Source organism: Takifugu flavidus, chromosome 13, assembly GCF_003711565.1.
Source record: "Takifugu flavidus isolate HTHZ2018 chromosome 13, ASM371156v2, whole genome shotgun sequence".
In the NCBI taxonomy this organism is placed as follows: domain Eukaryota; kingdom Metazoa; phylum Chordata; class Actinopteri; order Tetraodontiformes; family Tetraodontidae; genus Takifugu; species Takifugu flavidus.
In genome coordinates this window covers 11393499-11417283 of record NC_079532.1, presented here as the reverse complement: position 1 = coordinate 11417283, position 23785 = coordinate 11393499, and the positions used below count along the sequence as shown (strand labels likewise).

The following is a 23785-nucleotide window of genomic DNA, read 5'->3' as shown; positions in this document are numbered from 1 at the left end:
GGGTTTGAGGTACTTTGTGACTTCAAATTTCTGTTGTACTCGGTGAGATGATGTTATTTAGAATATGTAGCATTCACCTGTGATTGGATTTTCATAATTTACTTCGATCTTCCAACGTAACATCTTGCTTCGTGTGGTGAAACTTAAAAAAAACCCCACCTCAATGTCATTACAAATCTTTTATTTTGTATAAAATATATTTGGCAACTGTGTTTTTATACACATTCGGATGAAGTAAACTGCGAATCTGATGAGTGTCTTTATGACAACTGAACGAAGACAGGAAGTCTTGTCAGAAAAATGGAGGAAGTGAGATCAAATTCAATGTATATATGGCCTAATTTATCCTCTCCTGTAAAATAAAAATAAAAACATCTCCCTCAGAACAGAAGTGGTTACACGAGACCCCCAAAATGCACTTTTGTCATGACTTCACGGGAAGAAAAAGGAAAACGCCCGAACCATTTTGACCAGCAGCGTCATGACGACGGAACACAACTCAACTGAAGCTCCATAAACTGGAAGCAGGCAGCAGCTTCCCGCTTGATCAAGGCTAAAGCAGGAAAAGTTCAAATAAATTACGCAAATAACTTATCTTTTTCATCACAACAGCCTCGACCTTTGAACCCCAGAGAAAAACCTTTTAAAAACAGGCTAAATTGTAGTAAAAGCATAAATAAATAAAAGTCTGGAGGAAAATAAAGGTCTGCAAAGGGCACAGGCACTTAAAAATGTCCCTCTTGGCGTGTGAACGATATCTACCTGCACAAGAGAAGCAACCCCCCCCCGTGCTGAAAGCCCAACTTTGGTCTTTCAGGATGTTTGTGCGCTTCCTCAGCCACCGTGGAGGATCACACCTCCCAGAGAGGTGCGAAGATGAGAGGACCACAACGCAGCAACATACCGCAGGACGTGAGCAGGGCCCACAACGCAGATTATCACGCTCAACAAACAAGAACGCCGCTCACACTCGCTTCACGCGCTGCAATAATATATTACTTATATTAGCCAATGATCCGTGTGGCTGTTCTCGATTGTCACTTCAGAAAATAACGGCGTTCCGGGCAACCAGGGAGGCGTTTGAAGTGGCGTAAGAAAACCTGGTGAAAACCTGAGAAAACAGTCCTGACCTGGATGAGTTGCCTGATGCAGTTACAGTAATAAAATCCCCATAGGGACGTATAGGAAAATATGTATACAGCTTATGTACGTTTATGACAACTGGGGACAAAGCAAAGATTCCTTCTGCTGCTGTACCACACCTTGATTAAAGGTTAGCAGGTGTAAAACCTATCACAGAGTTTGAGAGACGTTGGCGGTAAACACGGAGCGGTCTAAAGAACAACAGTCAAGCAAATCGGAGCGTTTTCATGCTGGTTAGAAAACTCCAAATGGAAAAAAAGACGACACGTGTCCAGGCTGGTTCGCTGCTCGTTGCCACGTCTGCGGTAGATCTGTGGCCGCGGCCTGATATGCACCTGCTAAAAAAAATTAATAACACATCGGCGTGACGACAACAGACGCACTTGCACTTCCTCCTACACTTAAGGAATAAAGAATTCCTTAAACACAAGAGGACGGCACTGACAAAGATGGCCGACCGGTGCGGAAAAGAGACAAAAACACAGGCTGGATCTCTTCAAAGAAAACCAGGAAGAGAAGAAACGTTCATCCCACGTTAAGCACAAGCTGCAATTACAAGGCAGGAAGAACGGAGACGAGTATAAATGAATGGGAGAGTAACTACAGAGTGACACACACACACACGGTGACAGGAGCTCTGGCTGGTCGCCGCTGACAACGGTTAAACCTACACGACGCCTGTACGCCTGTAGTCCGACAACCTGAGGAAAAACAGGGAAAAAAAGCAGAAGAACCAGCAAAGACTGAAGAATGCAACAACATCACAGGGAGAAAATACCACAGCTGACCTTGGCACACACACACACACACACCACACACACACACACACACACACACACACACACACACACACACACACACACACACACACACACAGGAGTTTAGCACAAGGCAGTGGAGAAATAGTGCACTGTTGAATCCTCCCCCCCCCCCAACAGAACCTGAACAAAAGAACCCATCGAGGCCCGAGTTTCAACTTTTTAGGTCCTTTTGGTCGAAGACGATTTGACTGGCCAGGTAAATGGCGACGGCGCCGAAAATGGCGGAGAAGGCGATGTAGGCGGTGACGGACTGTGCGAGCTGGACAACTGTGCCCATGAGGAGGGTGGGGAAGACCTGAGAGAGGAGGAAGGTGCTGTCCAGGATGGCAAAGTCCAAGCCCACGCCGCGCTTCTCGAACGGCGTCTCGGGCTCCTCCTGGTCGCCGCCAGCGCAGGCGTGGACGCCGCCGTTCTGACTGTAGAACTCGTAGCCATCCGGGTGGGCCGGTTCTGTCCCAAACAGACTCCCCGTTTTATAGGCGTGTTCACTTTTCTCCTCCACCGCCGTCAAATACACAGAATCCCGCTTGGCGGCGCCCTTTTTCTTGATGCTTTTGGCTTTCTTTTTTGCCATGAACACCTGGAATGAGAGAAGGCGTCGACATCAGGGCGTGAAGTGACGCAGCGCCGCGTCAGAAACCCGGTCCTCACCTCTCTCTCTTTGTGGTAGTGACAGGTGAGCGTGTAGGGCAGCGTCTGCAGCGTGGCGTAGGCGTAGCCGGTGAGCGCCGCCATGGTGGTGATCAGCACCACGCTCTCCGACAGGCAGATGACCAACGTGGACGCCGTGAAGCTGGCCATGCTGCTCAGGTAGACCCACCGCGAGCCAAAATGGCGGACCAGGCGACTCATGACCAGAGAGAAGAAGGTGGAGGTGGCGCACTGGAGGAACAAGCCCAGGCTGCCCATCCGAATGCCTGCAAGTGGGACAGGAACAAGCGTCTCAACCAGCTGTGCTACCCCAGAACATCTGCATATCTGCAGTCATTTCCTGTTGGATATTGGCCCAAAAACCAGGATTGATTAGTGTTACGACGGCTGAAGCCCTGAACCAAATCCAATTGTTATGGATTTTGAAGTTAGGGGGGAGAAACACTGCAATAATATTGTTTCAGGAAAGTCACTGTGCTACATATCGCAGCAACGATATTAATAAACGCCGAAATTCTATAAAACTCAGCTGGGTGGAAGAGGGTAAATATCTCGCCGCCGGCTCGCCGCGCACTCCCCGAATAAATTGTTTGTGCCCTTCCCTGAAAGCTGAATTGTAGCCACATTTATCAGCCCAGTCAGATCAATATGGAGCAGAAAGTGGTTGCTACGCCGACGCGGCCCCGCATCCCCAACGACGTTTCACAGGAGCCGCCTGTCCGACAGACTGCAGCTTTACGTCCTCCATACATCAGCTGCGGGAGCTGCCAACAGACGGGAAGACGAGGACGGCCTTCAGCGACCTCGCCATAGCGAAAGGAGACGTCGCTTTATCGCTGCAGGTGATGGATTTCTGCTATCGTGCAGAGATTAGTATCAAAAAAACACACATTTTCAAAAAGTAGAACGTGATTAACCTTCACGCAGGCGGTTACAGATTAGACCCGTCTTTACTGTTCTGTTGCATTTCTCCTCTCGGTATGAAGCATCTATGCAATTCCAGAACTCTTCCCAGATAAGAACCCCCACATTGAGCGTTTCGGTGGCGAAGAACTGACCTTCCTCGTACCTCTGCCTGGGCACGCTGCCTGGTACGGCGCTGGGAACCCCCTCGTACAGGACCTCCCCCACAAAGTCCGTGTAGAAAAGCATGAAAGACATGACGGCCATCCAGCTGCAGAGCTGCGCCACGCACAGCTGCCGCATCACCTGCGGCACGTGGCAGTAGCTCCTGTAGATGGCCGGCGTCATGGACCAGCAGGTTCTCAGCAGACACAGGAGGGGGCCCAACTTCAGAAGCCTCAGTTTGCAGCGGGGCAGGTAGCAGCAGGACCGCGGGCCGCCGCACTGGCTGCCATCCAGGGCTCCGGGGCCCAGCTCCAGGGAGGCCGACGGCCCCGCCAGGCCGGCGCCGGCGCACAGAGGCTCCTCGGACACCTTCATGGTGATGAGGACGCTGGAGATGAAGATGAGGATGAGAATGGTGAAGAGGCACTCGGCCTGGCCCCCCAGGTAGACGGAGAGCAGGCTGTGGCTCCAGTCCAGCGTCGGCAGCAAGTAGCCCACGCAGCCCCCCAGGCTGATCATGAAGGAGAACATGGCAAACGCTTGGCTGCAGTCGTCTTCGTCCCGGTGCAGGTCCGACAGGAGCGCCTCCAGCGGGGTGAAGCACACCTGCCCACAAAAGTCCAGTAGCACCACTCCGAGGATCAGGAAGCCCACCTAGAGAGCAGCGACACAGAGTTCAGAACCGCCGACTCGCCTCGTCTCGTCTCCTTCGGGCTTTTCGCCCCCATACCTGGACCGTCGGGCCACCCCAGGCAGACCGAGCCGCCAGGACGTCAGCGTGAGGAATAATGAGCAGCGCCAGAAGCACTCCCAACGACAGCAGCCAGATAAACGGACGTCGTCTGCCATAACTGCTGTTACAGTCGTCACTGGCTGAGCCAATGAGAGGGATGAACAGGAGGCCGAGCACCGGACCGATACCTGTGAACAGAACCAGGGACACGTCAGGCAAACGCCCCGAGGACATCAATCAATCAATCAATCTTTATTTATATAGCGTCTTATACAATCAGAGGAGAGGAGAGGAAAAATGAGGAGGAAGAGGAGAGGAGAGAGAGAGGAGAGGAGAGGAGAGGAGAGGAGAGAGAGAGGAGAGGAGAAGAGAGGAGACGAGAGGAGAGGAGAGGAGAGGAGAGGAGGAGAGGAGAGAGGAGAGGAGAGGAGAGGAGAGGAAACCATGACCCAGTGGGGTGACAGAGGCCTGTCAGGTGATCATGTTTCTGGACCCCGGCAGCCTCGGCCTATAGCAGCACAGCTAAGATGTGACCTAACGATTAGACGACCCCCTAAGCATAATAATTTGTCTGTCTATGATAGTAACTGGAACTACAGAATTAGTAACAATAAGCTTTTTCAAAGAGGACGGTTTTAGCCATGGAGGCCCGTCACAATTATCCCCAGATCAACTCCAACCCCCCCCAGCAACGTCTCCCCTCACACACCGCCTGTGACTGTAAACATAACAACACATTTACATATCAGGCCGCAATTAAAATACGTAATTAAATATAGTGGCGGTAATGAAACCCTCGGCGGCGTCCCCCCTCACGGGGAAGAAACGGGACAAAAGTAACAACTGCAGGATGCAGCAGCCAACAAATGGCCATTAGATAAAGTAGAAAGCTTATGAGAACCTGATGCTGTTGCTGGGGGGAAATTAGTTTTAACCCTCCTGAGATGCAATATCTATTTCCATTGGAACACCACCCTGGCACTGGGTTACAGGGGGAGAAGAGCATTAGGTTGAGTCCCATTTCCAGATTGGCTTACGGTGCAGCCAGTTTGGGAGGAGCCCCAACAATGAAATCATTTTTCCCTCATAGCACAAGCGGCTGTTGCAGAGGCAGATGAGCAGAAGCGGTTCAGTACTTTAGAGGAGTGGGCTTGTTATTGATGGGTCACTCATCGCGTCTGCCGCTTTTCCATCAGTATTTCCAGGAGTCGGTCGTTTATTTAACCTGGGAAAGCTTTGGGGACGGTTTTTCTCAAGGGTAATTTGAGTGGAGACGCGCCGAAGTTCCGTGTGAACGGTAAAAGGGGAAATTGGGCGCCGTTGAGGTCGGAAATAGACGCCTGATGCTGACAGCCAACGTGTGAAAATGACGCGCGGCGCCCGTTTTACTGCTACTCTTTCCCAAAAAATGTGTTTAGTAAGCATTAAAGGAACTCCCGGGGACATTCTTAGATCGTCACAGCGGCACTTTTAATCAGCTGAATCAGCTGTTTACTCTCCAGAATCGAGATCGTTTTTTTAGTGTTTTTCAGGAGGTGTAATTTGCAAACGTCATCTGATCAAGAGCACTCAGAGGAAAAGAGAAGTTCGAGACGTTTTCTGCGACTGCGTCGCTGTTGACCCTCTCGCTGCCTTTAAATTAGCGCCTTCATAAAGCAACAGCTGACTAGGCCCCTTATCTCTGCTCCACCGATGTCTTTATGGCATGCAAAGCTTCCTGTTAATCAGTTACACACTAATAAAATCGCCTTCTCTTTGGTTGCTTTAAGATGAAAAACAGGCCAAGTGAAGTGAACAAAAAAAATAACAAAAGGAATATTCCGATCAGCCGGAGTCAAAAACTACATTTCCAATTAGAGGCGATGGTTTCTTGGGCTGATGAGACCAGGACGTCCTCCCCACCCCGCTGAAGTCATTCAGACGGTTAAGGAGAAGGAAATGAGGCGGCAGCAGATGAGCGATATGAGGCAGAAGCATGTTTACACCCGTACGGAGCTCGGCGGCCACCTGAGTCTTTACCTAGAACCATGGTCATATAGCGCTCCTCCATCCCAGCCTCCAGCAGGAGTGGGGGCACGTACGTGATCCCAGCTGCTGCACAGATCTCCAGGCCACAGGTCAGGGAGTTCAGCAGGACGAGGCGCCACTGAGACCTCCATCCAAGCATATTTACAGGCTGACTCGCCTTCCCTCCTCTCTGGTAACGCTCTACTGGGGGCAGGGAGGGGGATAAGGAAGGGGGGAGTGCGAGGAGGCAGATGGCGCCCCAGTGGGACGAGGGGTCCGTAGGTGAGAGACAGCACTGGAGATGTGTTGATGGCTCAGATGACCCGGAGGATTCATTCTCTTTTCAGCATTGCAGATCTGAGGGGGGGGGGGGGAAGAGAAGAACTCAATCAGAAATGAAAGGAAAAGCAGAACAAAGACACCTTGATGGGACGACTCGCGCAGTGTGCTTCTCCTACCTGAGAGATGAAAGAAAAGGGGACAAAAGCGTCCCCGTGCCTGCCTTGATCAAGCAACCCTATCAAAAATCCTCCTTCGACATGTTTGACTTGAACGACTGCGGAATTACGGACCCGCGACACCGTCCTCCCCCTGGATGAGGGGAGAATTTCAATATCGAGGCTTCCTCATGACATCATCTTCAGACGCATGTACGGCACAAGTGACGGGAATCGGGGAATGATATTTCCTCACCGCTCCTGCCCAAAGAGTTCAGGGTGGCGGGAAGAGCCAAGGTCACACAGGAGACGCGAGTCGGCCGAAGAACCATGTGAAATATTCAAGCCGTCGACGTTCTTTGTCAACCTTTCGCACCCGTCCTCGGCGTTGGAAGGGAAAATTTAGCGCGTTTAGCATCCCCGGCGTGATGCAGCGAGGAGGCGCGAGTGCTTTTAAAGCAGGGAGACCGAGCGAGAACAGTCGGAACGGCCGCTAACGCGGGAACAACAAGGTGCTATATTTGCAGTTGGTGCGACATTTCTCTGCCAGAACTGCCCATCTGTTCTTTCCCCGCAAACAAAATGGATGTCACCGTCGCATCCACCACCATCGCTGGCGAGTTTCAGGAATTTGTTCCCCCCCCCCGTCGACATATTTAGATGGCGTCCAGACAAAAATGTCGGAAGGCCAACGGACTCTCGGGGACTTTTCTGAAGCATCCAGAGGACTGGTTTCAGACCCAAACTGGCCGTTTTTAAAAAAAAAAATTTACCCAGGGTTTCGAACCCAATGGTCAGCGGGTTAATAGGGCCTCTCTAAAAGACTCTCGGAACCATCAATGTAAACGAAATGTCCTCATCATTCCTGAATCTCCACAGTCTTTAAGAATAAAGCCACAGCGTGAGCAGGCCGGATGGAGCGGGGCTTGAGGGCAGCGCTTCCCACCCACCCCAACTTCGGACCACACTGAGAGACGCCATCAGTGGACCAGACTCAGGCCTCTGACCTGTCTGGCCATGACAGCCCCCCCGCCAGCATATTCTCCGGCATGTGTATGCGTTGCCGCCCCTCCCGCCACCTTCTCCCCGCCTGCTTATCCCTCCTCAACCTTCAGCTTTGGTTTCATCCCTGACCTGAATTCTTAGAAAGCCTTTATTGACACGTCTGCCCACGAGCAACACTCAGGAAGATAAAGGCATTAAAGGGAGTGAAAGCCTCCTATTGCAGCTCCAGCTGACACTGTGGGACATGTTCTCACAGAAAACAGAAGGGCTCCCAGTGGCAAGAACACAAAAATCTGATGTGTCCAGCCAAGCAGCCGCGGATTGTTTGGATCTCTGCCCGAAAGCGAGATGGATTCCGGGCTTTTTTTCTAAATTGAATGGCTGCTTTAGCCGTGACCGCAGGAGGTATATGCAAGTCAAAGTCAAGAGAGGGCAACTGGAGACGACCGGTAGACCGGAAAAAAGATGTTCGGAATAGCAGGAAATGGGTAAAGTATAGTTCAGAGAAGCGTTTATCGAATCCAAAAATCCATCTGGCTGTTTTTATTCTTTAGCCAGGGCCGCGTTTGTGGCGTGGAGCGAGAGAAAATAATAGACACGGGCAACCCACACAGTCATTTCACCACACGCTTAATGACACCTCTGTATCTTCAGTATATTCTATTTGTGTCCTTCGTTCTTTTACCACAGTCTGAGACAAAAACACACGTATAACGTCGGGGAAAAAGCGGGTTTCTCCAGGACAGGCGTACATTCAGCATCAGAGGCCTTCAAACACTAATTCCCATTTCTCCAGTTCCATTTGCGCAAGACAAAATGGGCATTGTGCCTTTTAAATTTCCAGATTTCTACACTGCTACATTAAAATTCAGCCCACAGCGCGCACAATAAATCAGAGGATTGTCCTCGAAACGCCGCCCTCCAATCAGCTCTCTCTCTGGTCAGAAAGCACTAATGGAAACTACACAACAATCCAAGCACCATTTTAAAATTAGCTTAGATTTGTGCCCTCTGTCCACTTAAAAGCTGACCCCGACCAAGCTGACCCCACCCCCATCTTGCAATCTTAAGCCTGCCGTCCCTGTGACCCTTGACCCCTGTCTTTACCACAAATCATGTGACAAAATCCAACATTTCAAAGCTATCACCTGCAAGTAGGAGTCCAATGACATTCAAAAGGTGAGAAACCGAGGGACAAACCTTAAATAGAGCGGGACGGATAACCGTGTCTTAACTCCCAATAGGTTGAAGCCGTTTTCGCGGCGCCAGAATGTGAAGCGCTCTTTCCATCTCTGCAGCTAATTAGCACAAATGCTTTGAACGCGTCCCTTCGGGTTTCCAGGACCAAAAGGATGACAAGAAATTAACAGTTTGCGGCTCCTGGGAGGCCGGCGACATCGGCGTCTTCGGGAGCGGTTTCGGTCCGAATCCAAGTTTCGGTTGCAGAGAAATGATCATGGAGAGCCGAGATGTGCAGGAAGAGTTCCCGAAGAATGATTCCGAGCCCGATTCCCTGCGGGAGGATTGGGCTGCGTGGACACGAGTAAGAGGGGGAGCTGAGGACGACTCTTATCACACTGGTCCATGCAAACAGAACAACACAAAGCAGTGGAGTTGAGCCTTGTACCCTCTTGTGAGTCAATGATAACAGGTCTCCCTGCTTACCGCGACCATTTAGCCCCCGAAAAACCTATTGTGTTACCGTGAAAGGGCTAATAGTAAGCAATGCAAACGCTAATAAGTTGTAATCTGGTGCGTTTACATTTAGGCAATAGTCACAGTGGTGACATTTAAATTAGGTAGAATCAAAGAAAGTAATTGCTGCAAATTTCCAAAGCACAGCAGTGTCATTAGCATAGCTAAATTAAAGTTCTTTAGATACGCGATGACGCAATCTGAATCGATGCTGCGTTTCTCTCAGTAGACGCAGCTTAACCTGATTCAACCTAAATTAATTTGGCAGCATTTTAATCCGGCCACTGCGCACTGCTTCTGCAGCCACATCTTGAGAGGCACGTGGGTGCCGGATAAGCCCCCACCGGGATGATTTTCCGGCCGCACGTTGCTGTGCGTGCAACAGCAAGCACGCTTAAAGTCAACTCATCATTGACTCACTAAAGCTGCAGCAAATTACACTGCGACTTGCACAAACCGTTAGCTGACAATGAGGAGGGATATTAATGCCCCGTAAGGACAGGAGATGAGGTAAGAGCGCATGAGTGCCTGCGCGCTAACCCAGAATAACACAATGAGCCAAAAGGTTTCGAGTTAATTGACAAAACGATACTCACCAGCCGGCAAGAGAATCCTCTGGCAGAGATTAGGTGTCTAAAAAGCGGGCGGCTACGGCGTTTGAGCAGCTGCTCGGCAGTATTTAGCCCATCCACTCACTTTCAGCATGTCTGCACTTTAGACCACCTGCTTCGACTCGGAGACTCTTTCTTTTAAAAATCGGGCTACTTTGGACGTCCTCCCCCCTTAGCATCCCTCCCTTCCTCCTTCCCTCCCTCCCTGGAGGAATCCTGTCACTCTCCTTTGGTCCCAGCTGCCTTCTATCTATCTAGTTTCTTTCACGAGAGATAAACTGAATAGGAAACAAACTTTTAATGCGTAGAGATTCTCCTGCGTTGCATCAGAAGAGCAAAATAGGTGGTGAGAAAACAAAGAAGTGATATCCTTCAACAGCCCCACGGAGGCCACTCCCTTAAAGTTCTGTACGCTACCCCCTGACCCGGTATCATGTTTAACGGCCTATCAGGGGAGGAGCAGCTTCCCCACCTCTCGCTGCGTCCCTTCCTACAGGCCAGTTAAGCTCAAACTCTTGTCCGTGCGCCGCTTCCCCTCGGTTCACCAGCTCAGGCAGGAAAATCCAATTTGAGTCCACAGGCAGCGGCACACATGGACCCAGAGTGTGATTATCCATCGTTCCAACCTGCCCAGCTGAGAAGCTTTTAATCAGATAAAAGTCAGGAGGGGGAGAGAGAAGAGGTGGATCTAAACCCAGAGTGAATGTTAGCAGTGGGCTAATGTAATCACCCTACGGATGGCTTTAAGGACTCTCCCCTTAAAGCAGCGGCTGCCGTCCCCTCAGCAACAGGAGCGGCCCGCTTGGAATGGAGAATCCTGAAATTCCCATTTTAGGGGGAAAGAAATAATGGCGGGGGCTTGATTTCAGCCCTCAGGGTCCAGCCTTTCCAGACCAAATCTCCTAAACTCTGCAGGACTATTGATCATAACAACAATGTCTATAATCTATCAACAACGCAGAAGAAGATTTTACCTCCTGAATTAATTATTGGCAAGAACCAGAGTGAGTTGCGTAAGTCCTGGAGACACAGGGAAGGTGAAAACCCTCCATTAATTTAATACCTCACACTTAAGTTCCTCGTGTCTGTCTTGCTCAGAAAATGACTCTGTTTAATGGAATTCTATGAGGGTTGTCATTCCTCCAGGTCCTGTTGGTTCAGGTTCTTGAAGACGTTTCTCCTCTTCTCCTTGACCTCAACCAAGTCCAGTTGCTCACCGAGACCCAGCTTTGGATCACCTAATCCTGCTTTGTGCTTTATATAGAGCGCCGGGTGAGATAAAGTTTTCATTTCACGGTAGCCTTTTCTGCAAACCCTCTTCAGTGTGGGCCAAAGCCACACAAAGTGTCCATAATGAGCTCCGACCCACCGCTCTTGTGCTTTGATAAACCAAGAAAACTAAAACAACATGTCAGAAATAGGCCCGCCTAAACGGCTGGGTCCCAATAACGCCTAAATGTCACCCACGCGGCGGAGGGCATGAATCAATCACCCGTTGTGTGCTTCGACGGCAAATTAACCTTTAAAGAAATACGTGACGGCGGCGCTTAAACACAGAGACGCGCTTATTAGTGTCGAGCAAGTGGCGTTAAAAGCATTCAGTTAACATTGTTCGGGAGACGCCAGTGTCGGAACAGAATGTAGATGGAAGCACACAAGGCCGACTGAGGCAAGGCCGCACGTTCCAGCAGCAGCTTCGCCATCAAACAATACAACAACGCACGTACGAATCAACCCAGCGAGAATCGGCCGCCAAATCCCTCAGCGCCATCAAATAACTAGCAACAGCTCCTCCAATTAGGGTCACGCCAAATCCTTTGCGGTCTCTCTTCCTGTTGACATATTTTAAAGTCAGGAATACAAAGATACGGCCTCAAGACATCCTGAGTGATCTATGCTGTGTGTCGTAGCTTTAGGCTAGTGCCTGTATTACGAAAAATGAACGACAATAGCCAATTAGAATTGTTCTGAAGCTTTTACGGAGCAGGAAAATGCACATTTCACAAGCTAGACATACCTATATGTTCCTAATATCACAGAAGCCTGGAAAGGTAAACCCTTTATTTCGAGATGACAGGTCAATTCTGTCTGCTACACTGAAAACGGAGCGTCACCCCAACCCCTCATTAGCTACTCAGGTGTAATGGTTGAGGGGTGGGGGTTCAAGTCTTTCCAAGTCTGAGGCAAACAGGCTTCTGCGCCCATCACAGCCGCCTGCTGTGCCAGCTCTCGTGGCGTATTCTAAAACGGGACATCAACGGTAAATCTGACAGTCGACTAGCCCGCCTGTTGAAAAGCACTCTTCAAAGCGTGGCAACGTTGACGGCAAATTTGCAGGAAGGAATTTTCACAAATATCAATTTGGCTGTCACCAAGTGGGTGGGTGGGGGGGCTACATATTCATGCAAGGTAAACGCTCGCTATAAGGTATTCTTTAAGGCTGAAGATGGAGCCATAACTGGTGCTATCACTAAATGCACCTTTTATGCACAAATTATGGAAACACTTTGGAGGAAAAACAGAACGGACGGGCAGAGCGATTATTATTGCCGAGGGCTCCTCCTGCGTTCTCTGCCTTAACGTCTGCAACCTCCTAGTGAGATTTATGTTGTGGCTGCTCTAGTCAGATGCATAACTAATATCGTAATAACAGAACCGTCTCAATAAAGCTGTGATGTTTTTTCTCCTGCCACAAATACCTTTGCTGTGTCTTTTTGTCCCCCGTTCACTAACAAAGCCTCGGCTTTCGCAAGGTCATCGTTTCAAAGGAGCGTCTTCACCATTTGTGCCGTTGGAACCAAGCACCAAGGTCCATTTAGTGAGGCAAATATGGCCAAAGACATTTCTTTCCAGAACATTGTTGGATAACAGCAAAGAAATAAAACTGTGGGGGCTGATGCAGCTGTTTCTAAAAAAAAAAAAAAGAAACACCCAGAGAAGACCAAAGCTGCAAACATTCCAGCAGCATGGATGCATTTCATGCAGCGGTGGAGAACACTGACAGACATAAGGACAGTTGGACCACCACAGGTCCAGCCCTCTTTTCCAGCTGTTGCGAGAGCAGCAGCTCCCCCAACACCTCAGTCAATCGCAACATAAACCAGACGGTATAAACGGAAGACAAAACCTTCCCTTATACACACGATCAGCCCTCAGGACCTTTAACTCAACCTAAAACGGCACTACCAACAGTCGGGGTGGGTGACTCCTGCTTGCCAAACGGCTACTTTCCGTGCACATCCTAAATTAAAACCAACCGCCCAAAACTAAGAAAAGCTACTCGGGGACTTGCGGGAAAAGGAGAAATGTCACTCATCAGCTCCACCAGAAATGAGCTGGCGCGCAACAGAGGCACGTAAACGCCTCATTGTTCTTCTCTCCATTTATCATCATGTCCTCTAAACCCAGGATACGAGACGAAATCAGCCAAAACACGTCCACAAACGCGTCTCGCTTTGCTCAAGTTTGCTTTGTCCTTGAGGTGTTGCTCCCGCCCGCTTCCACGTTAAAGCAGCGCCGCTAATTTGACCGGCATTACGATAAATCTGGTGTTGGACTGTTTAATGGCTTAAAATGAGAACCTTTAGTTCAATCATTTGCAGAACAGCCAGTCAGGCAAGTGATGATGCCACCAGTACCGATGAGAAATGTCCTCCCTCTGCTTTTAGCGACTAGAACAAGCAAGTTTCATATATTCACACAACTAACACAACTCTATATACACTAGTACGTAAAATATGCAAGAGTTCGAAACACACTGGGCGATATGCGATTTACTTTACAACCACAACACCAGAAACAACCAGTCTTGCCCAAAATAAAATCTGGATCAGGATCCCGTGGGGGCACGGTTCAATCGAAACACCGAAGTGGCGCGAGCAGCATCAAAGCATTTGCAAAAATACTGATGTGAATTAGAAGCCTGATCCTTTCGGCGGGAACAAAGCAGCTCGTATATCAAAGGAACTCGCTCAAACACCGAGCAGCACCCCGTTCCAGTTGCTTCCCAAAAAAGAGGCCGTGGTGTGACATTTCGCCATTTTACCAGCAAACCTCAAAAACGAGCAAACTTAAGTGAATATTCAATATCCAGGAGGCGGCTCCCCCAGCCAACATTCCCAAACAACACTGGTCATTTTACTCCCAATACCCGGATGTTTCTCAGACATCTTGCTGTTTCCTTGAGAGCACGAGGATTTGCTGAGAGAGTTTTAGCCTTTAAAACACCAAAGTGACCCAGAAATTCCCAGTAGTGTGTGATGCGTAGAATTTAGGAGGTCCTGAAGCCCAAACTGGTTAAAAGATCAAACAGGAAAGGGTCCCAAATCGCGATTTAAACCCTCATCCTTTGCGCCACATGTCGGTCGTACCGGCTCCACTTCTAGTTTAGCTAACTCATTTTAATGAGGTGCGAGTGTGACCTTTTCTCCTTCCGCTAGTGTGGCCTTTTTAATTGTGCTGAAAAATAAGTGGAGCCGATATAAAAAGAGCAGCAGCTGACTTCTGTGGCAGACGCAAGGTAATACATTGGAAAAGAGGGTCTAAAGGACAAGAAGGAGCCCAAATTCCTTTAATCTGCATCTTGTGTCGGAAAAACAACACAAACACCAGAATTAAAAGTAGGGCAAGTGCAGAACGCACACAATGAGCCCAGTCCTGAACCACCACATTCCTTCCTCAATGTTTAAGGAGAACTACAGAACCATCAATTCTTTTCGTTTCTTAAACGACAGAAGCACAATACGCATGGAGACCTTAGAGGTTCCGAAATATCCAAAGCCAAGCTGCAGCTAAAAGCAGCTGGAAAGCTGAATCTGTGCCAGAGTACCTGCACAGACACAGGAGAAAACAGAGGCACAGACGCATCGCGCTGTCTCTACCACCCTCTCGCAGCAAATTTACCCCTCCTGCTCCACCCAGCCCTGAGAAGAGGGGAAGCCTTGGAAAGCCACCCCCCCCCCCAGTAGGCGGTGGACAACATTGCCCTTCAAAGCAAGTGGCAGAGATTAAAACACGCGGTACCCCCACGAATGCAGCGGGGAGAAGAAGAAAAAGACAATAATTATTTCACGAGTGCCGAATAAGTTTCAGCAGGATCAAAAGGTAAGTCACTTGCAAAATTCCCAACGCAGTTTAAGAATTGGGCCATAATGTGAAAAACAAGGGAAAAGATGAATAATTTAGTCCGGGGGCGGCATTCCCACATGCTCCTGGAGCCGACATCGTTTCTTTAGTCTGTGTCACAATATGAGCCCTTGAGCAAAGCTTCGGCCCGGCCCAGCTGGTGGTAGAGCACCACTACAGGGAGAACCGTTCGGACTGTGACCCTGCAACCCTCTGGGGGCTGGGAAACTAGCATTGCCCCCCTCTCCTCCCAGTCAATGAGAGACCTAGAAACCAGACAGGTCATTTAATATTCAGCACTTTCCCTCGCTGCTAGTGAATCATGGTGGTCCCGCTAATGTTATTTTAGTCCTTGCAAGATTTTCCCAGCCTAAGAGCAGGTGTTGCGTTGCTTAGGAGTCGTCGATGTCGTGGAGGGGGGGGGGGGCATATAGGATAGAAACAGATTTATTTTCCTCCGAATGTATTTGACCATGACAACTTCTTTCCCCCCTCCTGTTCCAATAAATGAGCTCAGTGTTTTCACCCAATTAGCAGTGCAGGGCCTCATTTACCTCAGCAGTAAACGTACGAGGCTCAAATGATCTCAATAATTGCCCAAAGACTGTAAAACACATCACAGTGATTTGAGAGTGAGAACTGGTTAAACTGGAGCGCTCGCAGAGATTTGACAGCAGGATGGATCCCGTCAATAAAAATACAATTAAAATTCGATTTCCTGCTGAAATTGCTGCTTCCTGTAATTCGCTAAAATCTACAATTATCGGCGGGCGAATTCGAGTTGAGTCCATAAAGCAAAATGTGTCAGCATGAGAGGAGCGCCACGGGAGTCGTCCCCGCGTTCAGAGCCAAGCCCACGACCACCATTGTGCGGACGTCATGATACCAGAGCGATACGAGCGGCTCGTAACCCTTTAAAGAGGATCCGGCTTAAGGACCGCCACACCCAAAAACCCCTTCCAGCTAGAGGGTTTAAACCGCGACCTGTCAGGGCAGGGGCGGGGGGGGGCAGGAAGAGAACAACACCAAATAACCCAACCTGCCTCCACAACTCCACAGAGACAGAACAAGTTGTTTAAAATTCTGTATAAAGACCGTAAATAAATAAAACATAGGGAGGAAAAGCCGACCAACCGACTGGGAGGGAAAAAAAAGGTGTATGTGCATGATAAAACTGCAAAGCCTCCCGTCTGCTTAAGTAGCTCAGTGTCCTCGACAGCGGGCGATTATCCTGCGCTCAGCTTGAGGTTATATTAGACTGTCAGAAAGCAGTAAGGGAACAGGCAGCTGGTGGAGCCACAGTCCCCTGGATGAGGAGGCTGTTCCAGAGCTGAGGAGCGGACCAGCAACTCCCTCCTGGGGCAACTGGCTCACGGAACAAGTGCAGAGAAGCTCGTTTAAAATAGTGTAATCATTAAGATGCTAGTCGGTGATCATCAGGATACAATCATGCACACCACAAAGAGCTCGCATGACCGCAGGAGGACGCCATGTTGCGCAAGACTTATTGGAAGAGGGAACATTTGGGGAGAACTAGACTTGAGTTGGGAAACTGAAATCTATTTGAAGCATAGAAGGACTAAAAAAGGAAAGGAGCCTTTGTGTGATGGGAGAGTCACGGTCATGGGGACAATGAGGGTCTCCGGCGTGGGTTAGGGCCACTTGACCTTTTGAACTCACGTCAAGGAACGTTTCTTTGGATCTTCATGTCCGAGTCAAAGAAGGAGGAGGAGGAAGGAGGACTTTTGTCCACTCTTGGATGCAGCTTGCTACAAAAGAACTTTATGGAAGAGTCTTTAATATAGTCGACGTGGCTGGTATGAGGAAAGTAAACAGGAATTTAGGGAGAATGCTGCTGCTCTTCAGAGAGATTTGTTCATCCCCATCCAACTACAGACCATAATTGATGCTCATCTGTCATCGATGACCTAATCTGCTCAGAGTTACACAGAACGCGGAGCATTTGGCAATTCAGAAATTACTTTGGTACATTTTTGTAGTGTTCGGTTTAAACTGTAGTTGGAAATATGATGATTGTTTTTGTGAATCAAAGTAAGACCAGTTTGAGACCAGTCTGGGACCCCTAGCTGGGTCCCAGGCTAGGACTAATCTGGGACCCAGCTAGGATCAGGCTAGGACTAGTCTGGGACCCGGCTAGGGCCAGGCTAGGACTAGTCTGGGACCAGTCTGGGACCCGGCTAGGATGAGGTTAGGACTAGTCTGAAACCAGTCCGAGACCCAGCTAGAACTAGTATGGAACCAGTCCGAGACCCAGCTAGGACCAGGATAGGACCAGCCTGGGACCCGGCTAGGACCAGCCTGGTCAACAAAGGCAGTGACACTTTCCAACTTCTCTTGGCAACAGTTCTGGATCTGTGACTCGCTCCTCGTCTTCAACAGTTCCCGCTGAACAAGATCCATCCATCTGGAGCCACGCTTCCAATCTGGGGGTCCGCAAGTGCTAAAAGGTTCCCGGCAGATCAGCTCATGTCTGCAGGGCGAAATCTGCGGTCGGAACCCAAGTAACCGGTATTTTCCAGCCACCTTGTTCACAGCTGCCTCAGCAGATCCCGGATTAGCGGCTCTCATGTTACTCCAAGCTTCGGTGTTTAAAACACAAAGCGTCGAGGGTAAAAGACCTCGGGGACAAAGTTTCCGAACAGGGTGTCCCGACGCGCCTCCTCCCCCATTAACCCAAGTGTCAGCAGGAGGGGGGGGGAGCCAGAAGCTCCCCGACACGATGGTTTACGTGGATCAGTGAGCCGGTCCAGCGATTGCCATCACGGCACTTGGCCCAGCATCCGAGCGCAGAGACCGGGATGATGAAGCTGCAGCGACCGCCGAGGGGTGGAGGGAAACTTCCAGAGCAGCGCGCTGCCCCTGACGCGCAGCCCCGGTTATCACCAATCCTTCAGCCAAACCATCTTAACGCGACCCCGAAGGGGTTTTTTAAATTCCGTCTGAACGGGGTTTCAAAAAGGGCGATTCGGTGGAAGTTTACCGGTGTTCTCTGGTGTTTCCCCCCCGACACGTAAGCCACCGAACACGGGGAATAACTTTTACCCGACGCGGCGAGCGAGAGGAGCCGAACGCCCGCGTTTCAACTGCGCCCCGAGAAACGAGTGCGGATAAACGGCGCGTCGGCGAAACGGAGACGGTGTTGAAAGGAAAAGAATTTGCAAACTTCACCTTTTGATCGCAGCAGCTCCAGAAAATCCACGCGAGTGATTCGCAACGCCCCGCTTTGGCTCAACTGGTGCGGAGGCAGACGCCGAGCAGCCGCCGCCAGTCGTCAAGCTACCGGCGTCCGAGGCGACAACTTCCGGTCAGGGGAACGTTAAAGGACCAATTCTTTACCCAAAGCTAAATTAATTCACAAAAAAAACAAAACTACATTTTAATTAAGACTAAGGTAACTTATATAGTCTTTTTTTGTTACACGTTCTGTCTTATAACGGCCAAGTTAAACAGCACTTTGTTTCATTTATTTTTTAGCAAAACCTCATTTCCGGTGTGATGATGGCGATAGAAGCTGGACAGATTTTGCCGTTTTAATATTTTCTTCACATATTTCTTCACATATTTCCACAGTATTTAGTGTCTAAATCTGCTTTTCACTTGCTTCTGTCCCACTGAGGAAAGTTTTCCTCATTTTTAAAAACACGATACATAACATCAAATAAAAGTGCTGAAGTTGTTTTTTTTTTTTAAAACAGAGACGGAGTTTTCCTTTTCTTTTGAGGTATCCTTTAAAGTTTAACAAGTATTTAATGTAAACCAGACCAATGCTGAGGAATTCCTTCTGCAATGAATTATTTAGACCTTTCGATTTGGCGAAAACTCACTTTAGTGACAGGAATTACTGATGGTGCATAAATGTACTGCAGTACTGTTTAGTCAATGAAATCTAACACTCCAGCAACACTGAGACCAATCCCAAGAATGCCAAACACTAAGCAAATCATTTTCCTATGAGCCCGTTGGTTCTCAGCAGGCTGGTGTGATATAAAAAGCTGTGGAGGTCAACGTAAAACCATTCCACGACGGTTTCCATTCTATATGTTCCCACCATATGTAGTTTATTTTGGGAAAAACTGAGGTTAACCTAATACTGTAATATCAGAGATCATGGCTCAGGTACTCAAATTAGGGGCTGACGTGGGTGTCCCTGGAATCACATCACACTGGACAGTAACGACATGCAATTATTCTAATAGTGACATCCACCACAAGCTCCCAAAAGCATCAGTTTCTAATTCCAGTGATTCCGATTAGGTTTATTTCTCACACAGGAATGTTATCGGGCACAGAAATCAGAGTTCAGCTGAGAAAACTTGGACCAGAGGTGGAGCTCGGGATGAAATTATGCCGAGGTGTATTTATTTCCACTGGTTAAAACTCGAACTCTTCACGTTGGCCCATTTCAGGTTGGTCTACAAAACAGCGCCCCCTGCTGTTACAGAGCTAGACTGTTCGGACAGAGCCGCATACGCACGCACACGCACGCCAGTCCTCACTACCACTCACTGCAATGCAGCATTAAACCACGAAGGTTGTTCAAAACCATCCAAGTTTATGTCAGCCCACTCTGAACAAGCCATCCACTGAATTTTAGATATTCCTACAGACATTAAACACATCATGGCTTCACTGTTATTCTCACAACCACTTTGACAACATTTATCAGAGGATGTTTGGCCGCACGTCAAAATGAGAAGTTAGCTCCCTGCAATAGTGCTAATAGTCCCACAATCGATCATCCTTCACGGGTGAAGCGTGAATGCATTTGCCGAGTCACACCTGCCAGTAGCGTCGTTAGTTAAGACTGCTTTCACATTAAACGACCTGCACGGATGATGTCATGCCGTTCTCACATCGACTCTTCGTGAGCTGCATTAAAGGACAAAGCTGGAATTCCTCCGTGGACGTCCCAGCGCCATAAAAGTCACCACCAGGAACCACACCCCGGAGGCATGAAAAGATCATTTCAGCAGCTGCGTTGGGGAGCCTCGGTCTCCGGCCCCGTTGCAGGAAAAGGCATTTACAGCAAAGCTGTGCACCTTTGAGAGTATTTAAAACTCTTTTAGCATCTACTGGAAGTGTATTAATCATTGGTCCCCATTGAATTGGTAGATGTTGGAAATAACTGAATCGGGCCTTAAAAAGGGCAAAAATTGAAATGTGACACAGTTTTGTTGGTGGTGGTGCCGCTCCGTCCGTGCCGCTCCGTCCGTGCCGCTCCGTCAGTGCTTCGACGTGAGGGTCAGGGTGGAGGACACGCGGAAGATCTGAGGCAACATGTTGCTCAGCTGGTAGAACATTTCCTCCGAGATGCTCTGCCGACACAAGAGGCAAAGGAGTCACGGTTAAGGAGAGGACGAGGCTCTGGTTGATGCAGCCGCTAAATAAACTGATAACGAAGAACAACAATAAACACATTTCAACCTACAGGATGCGGCAGTGGCCGTAACATAAAGCCAGCTGAATCTGTGCCCAAGCAAATGTATGTGGCTGCGGTGTGTGTAGAACGGTGTTAACGGTCCTCTATGCTGGCCTTTGCTTTGACATCTCTCTCCTGGGGGAGCAGTAATGTGTCATTCTCAGCGCCGCGAACATCAAGTGGGAATGCAGAAACAAAGCCACGTGCGCGGCATTTGAGCGTGCACGCAAAGTCAGGGAGTATATTTAGCTGCCGCATCTCTCTGAGGTCCAGAAAGAAAGACGAGTTATTTTAAATGGCGTCTGAGAATGCGGTCGACAGGAAGCGCGTGCACGGGCTCCTTTGTTGCTACTGGGTCTGTCATCTCACGCTGTCAGCAGGGGACGCCGCCGTGGGCGCCGCTGCCTCCCTAACAAGCCACCCGCGCTGGAGGTAAACACCACATCCAAATTCACCCCAAAATAGAGCGGCTCGCGCCTCAAGTTGCCACCCGACGGGACAGAAAGATGCGTTTAGATCTGGGAACGTGCACTTTTCTCCTCTCCGGCCGCATCTTAGCGAGCGCTACGGCTTAGCCTTTGGCAGAGCAGCGTAAACATTAGTGGGACGGGGTAAAGAGGTGTAATCCAGGCTTTTATGGCTGCTGCCTCTCTTTGTCTGCGCTGAAACGTGTTTGCCGGAGAGGCAGGTGTGTCTTTTGTCAGGCTGTGTACACACTGGATATGCAGAGTTAACACAGATTTGCTGGCAAGCGATTACTTAAAGGGCAATTGAGTCTAGGCTGAGTAAATAAAAAAAGAAACAAGACAAGACACAGTCAGGACATTGTGCTCTCACCTTTGGCACCAGAAACTGAACCGTCCGTGATATGCCTCCATCCCATGAGGCCATTTCCATCATAAAACCTGGAAACAAAACAGACTCTTTAAACCCAAGAAGCCTTTTCCACCCCACATGAAGAAATTATACTTTCACCCACATTTCATCCCCAGAGACGACGTGATTTATGACAATTAAAAAAAAACAGGACGACTTCAATAGCAAAGAAATTAATAACAAGCTGCTTCGGTGATAAGAAGCTCTTCCGGATAAGAGAACGAGCCCAAGAATCGAGCGGTTAGATAACAACATGGAGTCAGCCTGGTTTATATCAGCCATAATGAGGATTACGCGTCCGTCAGGCGTTGTTTAGCGTTAAATATCGGTTCGATTCACGTGCACAGTGTGACAAAAGCAATAACACAACAGCTCAATTCGATTTTTTCAGCGCGAAATCAGCCGTTTTACCTTTGACACATTTGAAGACCAGCTCGGCCCTCTTCAGACACCACGGAATGGTCATCTCCTGCACGCAGGCCAGAAAACAGAGTGATGCGTTTGGCACCTTCAAAATATGCGCCGCCAAACTAAAAATAACGGGACTCAATGCGTCGGAATGGCTGCGGAAAGGCAGAGTGACACAGGTGGAATGCAAAGGGCAACGTGCACAGAGGCCACTGCAAATGAGCGTTCCTGCGGCAGCTATTGAGGACAAACTCGCTCTTCTAATCAACACAAAACAGGTTTTACAGACGGCGGTTGTTGAGGTTTATAGTTCCGCCTGTGATCGACACCTACTGGACAAAACTGGTGGACAGGGAGAGAAGAGAGGCCTGGAGAGGTTTGGGGAACCACTCTGGCTTCTGTTCCTACAAACCATCAAAGGGGAGTGTGTCTCCCTTATGTCAGATATGGCTAAAGTGCACGAGCCGGTACAGCAGGCCGCGAACGCAACGTTGAGCCAAGCAGGAAACCTTCTCACCCAAAAGGTGGAAGCACAAGAACGGGCCTGCACAAACAGGCCGAATGTTTTGATGCGACACCAGAAGCTGTCAATTAAAGCTCATCTGGTTTCCATGGCTTCAAAAGAGTCCTCTTGGTTACGTAAACACAGAATTTCTGATCAGACATGCCGTGGCACGGGTGCACTCGGGGTTTAATCAGCTCCCAGTCTTGCAATTATGGAAGCAAGCGAGAGTCCAGATTTACAGACCAGTCATTAAAAGCTCTCGACCTCCTCTCGGTAGAGAAGCGCTGGGTAAACACAACTCCCCGTTCCCACAGGCCGGGCCTCAGCGGCACGTAAACAAGCACGGTTAACATCGGTTAACATGACAGAAACTTGTGAGGGGACTTTCTTTCTCTCCAAAAACACAACGAAAGATCCTGCAGCCGTTAGCAGAGCTATGAGGGTTTAACATTTGTAGCCTTGATGGTGGATCTCTTACATTTCTAAAGATTTATGCTGTTATTAGTTTGGATTTAGTCTGAATAACTATCAGGATTTTTTCTTTTTTAGGTAGCTGTTGCATTCTACCAAATTATGAGACATTATTTCTGTTATTTTCCGGTTTAGTGAGATTGAAATATCATTTAAGTCAAAAGTAAAGGAACAGTCTTATGAACAGGTCAGCAGGCCTCTGTGGGGGGGCGCCCGTGCGCTCTGGTCCTCACCTCTGACATGTCGTGGACCAGCAGCAGAGGAACGGTGATGGTGGTGACGTCGTGGGTGCAGCAGACCTTCAGGATGTTTCTCAAGCCCATGATGGCGGGATCCCTCGCCGTGATGTTCCCCGAACGCACGTTATCGTCCACGCACAGGTGGAAGACGACGTGGACCTCCGACAGGTTCGAGTGCCGCGAGACGTAAAACTCACCTTTCGCGAAAAGAAAGAAAGGAAAAGTTGAGCGCACAGCGACGTCACGCACTGCATCTTCAGTTACCGCTACCTGGCGAGATGTTGGACGGGTTTCGTTCCAGCGCTTTGCTCTTATCATCACCTCCGTTCCTTGAAATCTCTGGAAGGAAACGAGAGGTCAACACAGGAGGAGGGGTTTCTGGATCTGATGAGTCTGAGGTCACAGCTCCGCGTGTGATGGGGAGCTGAGAGCAGAAGTCTCACCCGGTTGCTCTTTGTGCTTGCTGCTCCGCTGAGCTCTGGCGTAGAGCAACACCTGCTGCACCTCCTCCAGCTGCTCCTCCAGGCAGAGAAAATGGAAGTCTGTGCACT

The 23785-nt window shown here is 49.3% G+C and overlaps 2 protein-coding genes and 1 long non-coding RNA gene across 7 annotated transcripts in view; 1 reads left to right on the top strand and 2 right to left on the bottom strand.

Moving 5' to 3' along the window:
* Nucleotides 1–164: 164 nt before the first annotated feature.
* Nucleotides 165–18612, bottom strand: slc45a3 (solute carrier family 45 member 3). Of its 5 annotated transcripts, none has more exons than XM_057052350.1 (7): nucleotides 18485–18612; nucleotides 6436–6780; nucleotides 4414–4604; nucleotides 3674–4337; nucleotides 2616–2881; nucleotides 1967–2544; nucleotides 165–1931 (listed from the first exon to the last, which is right to left on the bottom strand). In XM_057052350.1, the coding sequence occupies exons 2-6, from the start codon at nucleotides 6581–6583 to the stop codon at nucleotides 2116–2118; spliced, it is 1698 nt and encodes a 565-aa protein (XP_056908330.1). In that variant the 5' UTR covers nucleotides 6584–6780; nucleotides 18485–18612; the 3' UTR covers nucleotides 165–1931; nucleotides 1967–2115. The 5 variants fall into 5 exon arrangements, with proteins under 5 accessions (XP_056908330.1, XP_056908332.1, XP_056908329.1 ...); XM_057052352.1 differs by lacking the exon at nucleotides 18485–18612 and adding an exon at nucleotides 10157–13953 and having other exon boundaries at nucleotides 1963–2544; XM_057052349.1 differs by lacking the exon at nucleotides 18485–18612 and adding an exon at nucleotides 10157–13953.
* Nucleotides 16727–19001, top strand: LOC130536484 (uncharacterized). The gene is made up of 2 exons (XR_008953358.1): nucleotides 16727–18707; nucleotides 18791–19001. It is a non-coding gene; the product is annotated as an uncharacterized LOC130536484 (long non-coding RNA).
* Nucleotides 19002–19544: 543 nt separating this feature from the next.
* c13h12orf4 (chromosome 13 C12orf4 homolog) overlaps nucleotides 19545–23785 on the bottom strand; it is a 9241-nt gene continuing 5000 nt past the window's right edge. Inside the window, exons 9-14 of the mRNA XM_057052354.1 lie at nucleotides 23678–23785; nucleotides 23505–23573; nucleotides 23229–23431; nucleotides 22023–22080; nucleotides 21573–21640; nucleotides 19545–20631 (exon numbers count right to left, since the gene is read on the bottom strand). The exon at nucleotides 23678–23785 is cut by the window's right edge and continues 21 nt beyond it. Of these exons, the coding sequence (XP_056908334.1) occupies nucleotides 20539–20631; nucleotides 21573–21640; nucleotides 22023–22080; nucleotides 23229–23431; nucleotides 23505–23573; nucleotides 23678–23785 (599 nt within the window). The 3' untranslated portion in view covers nucleotides 19545–20538. The remainder of the gene's footprint in view (nucleotides 20632–21572; nucleotides 21641–22022; nucleotides 22081–23228; nucleotides 23432–23504; nucleotides 23574–23677) is intronic.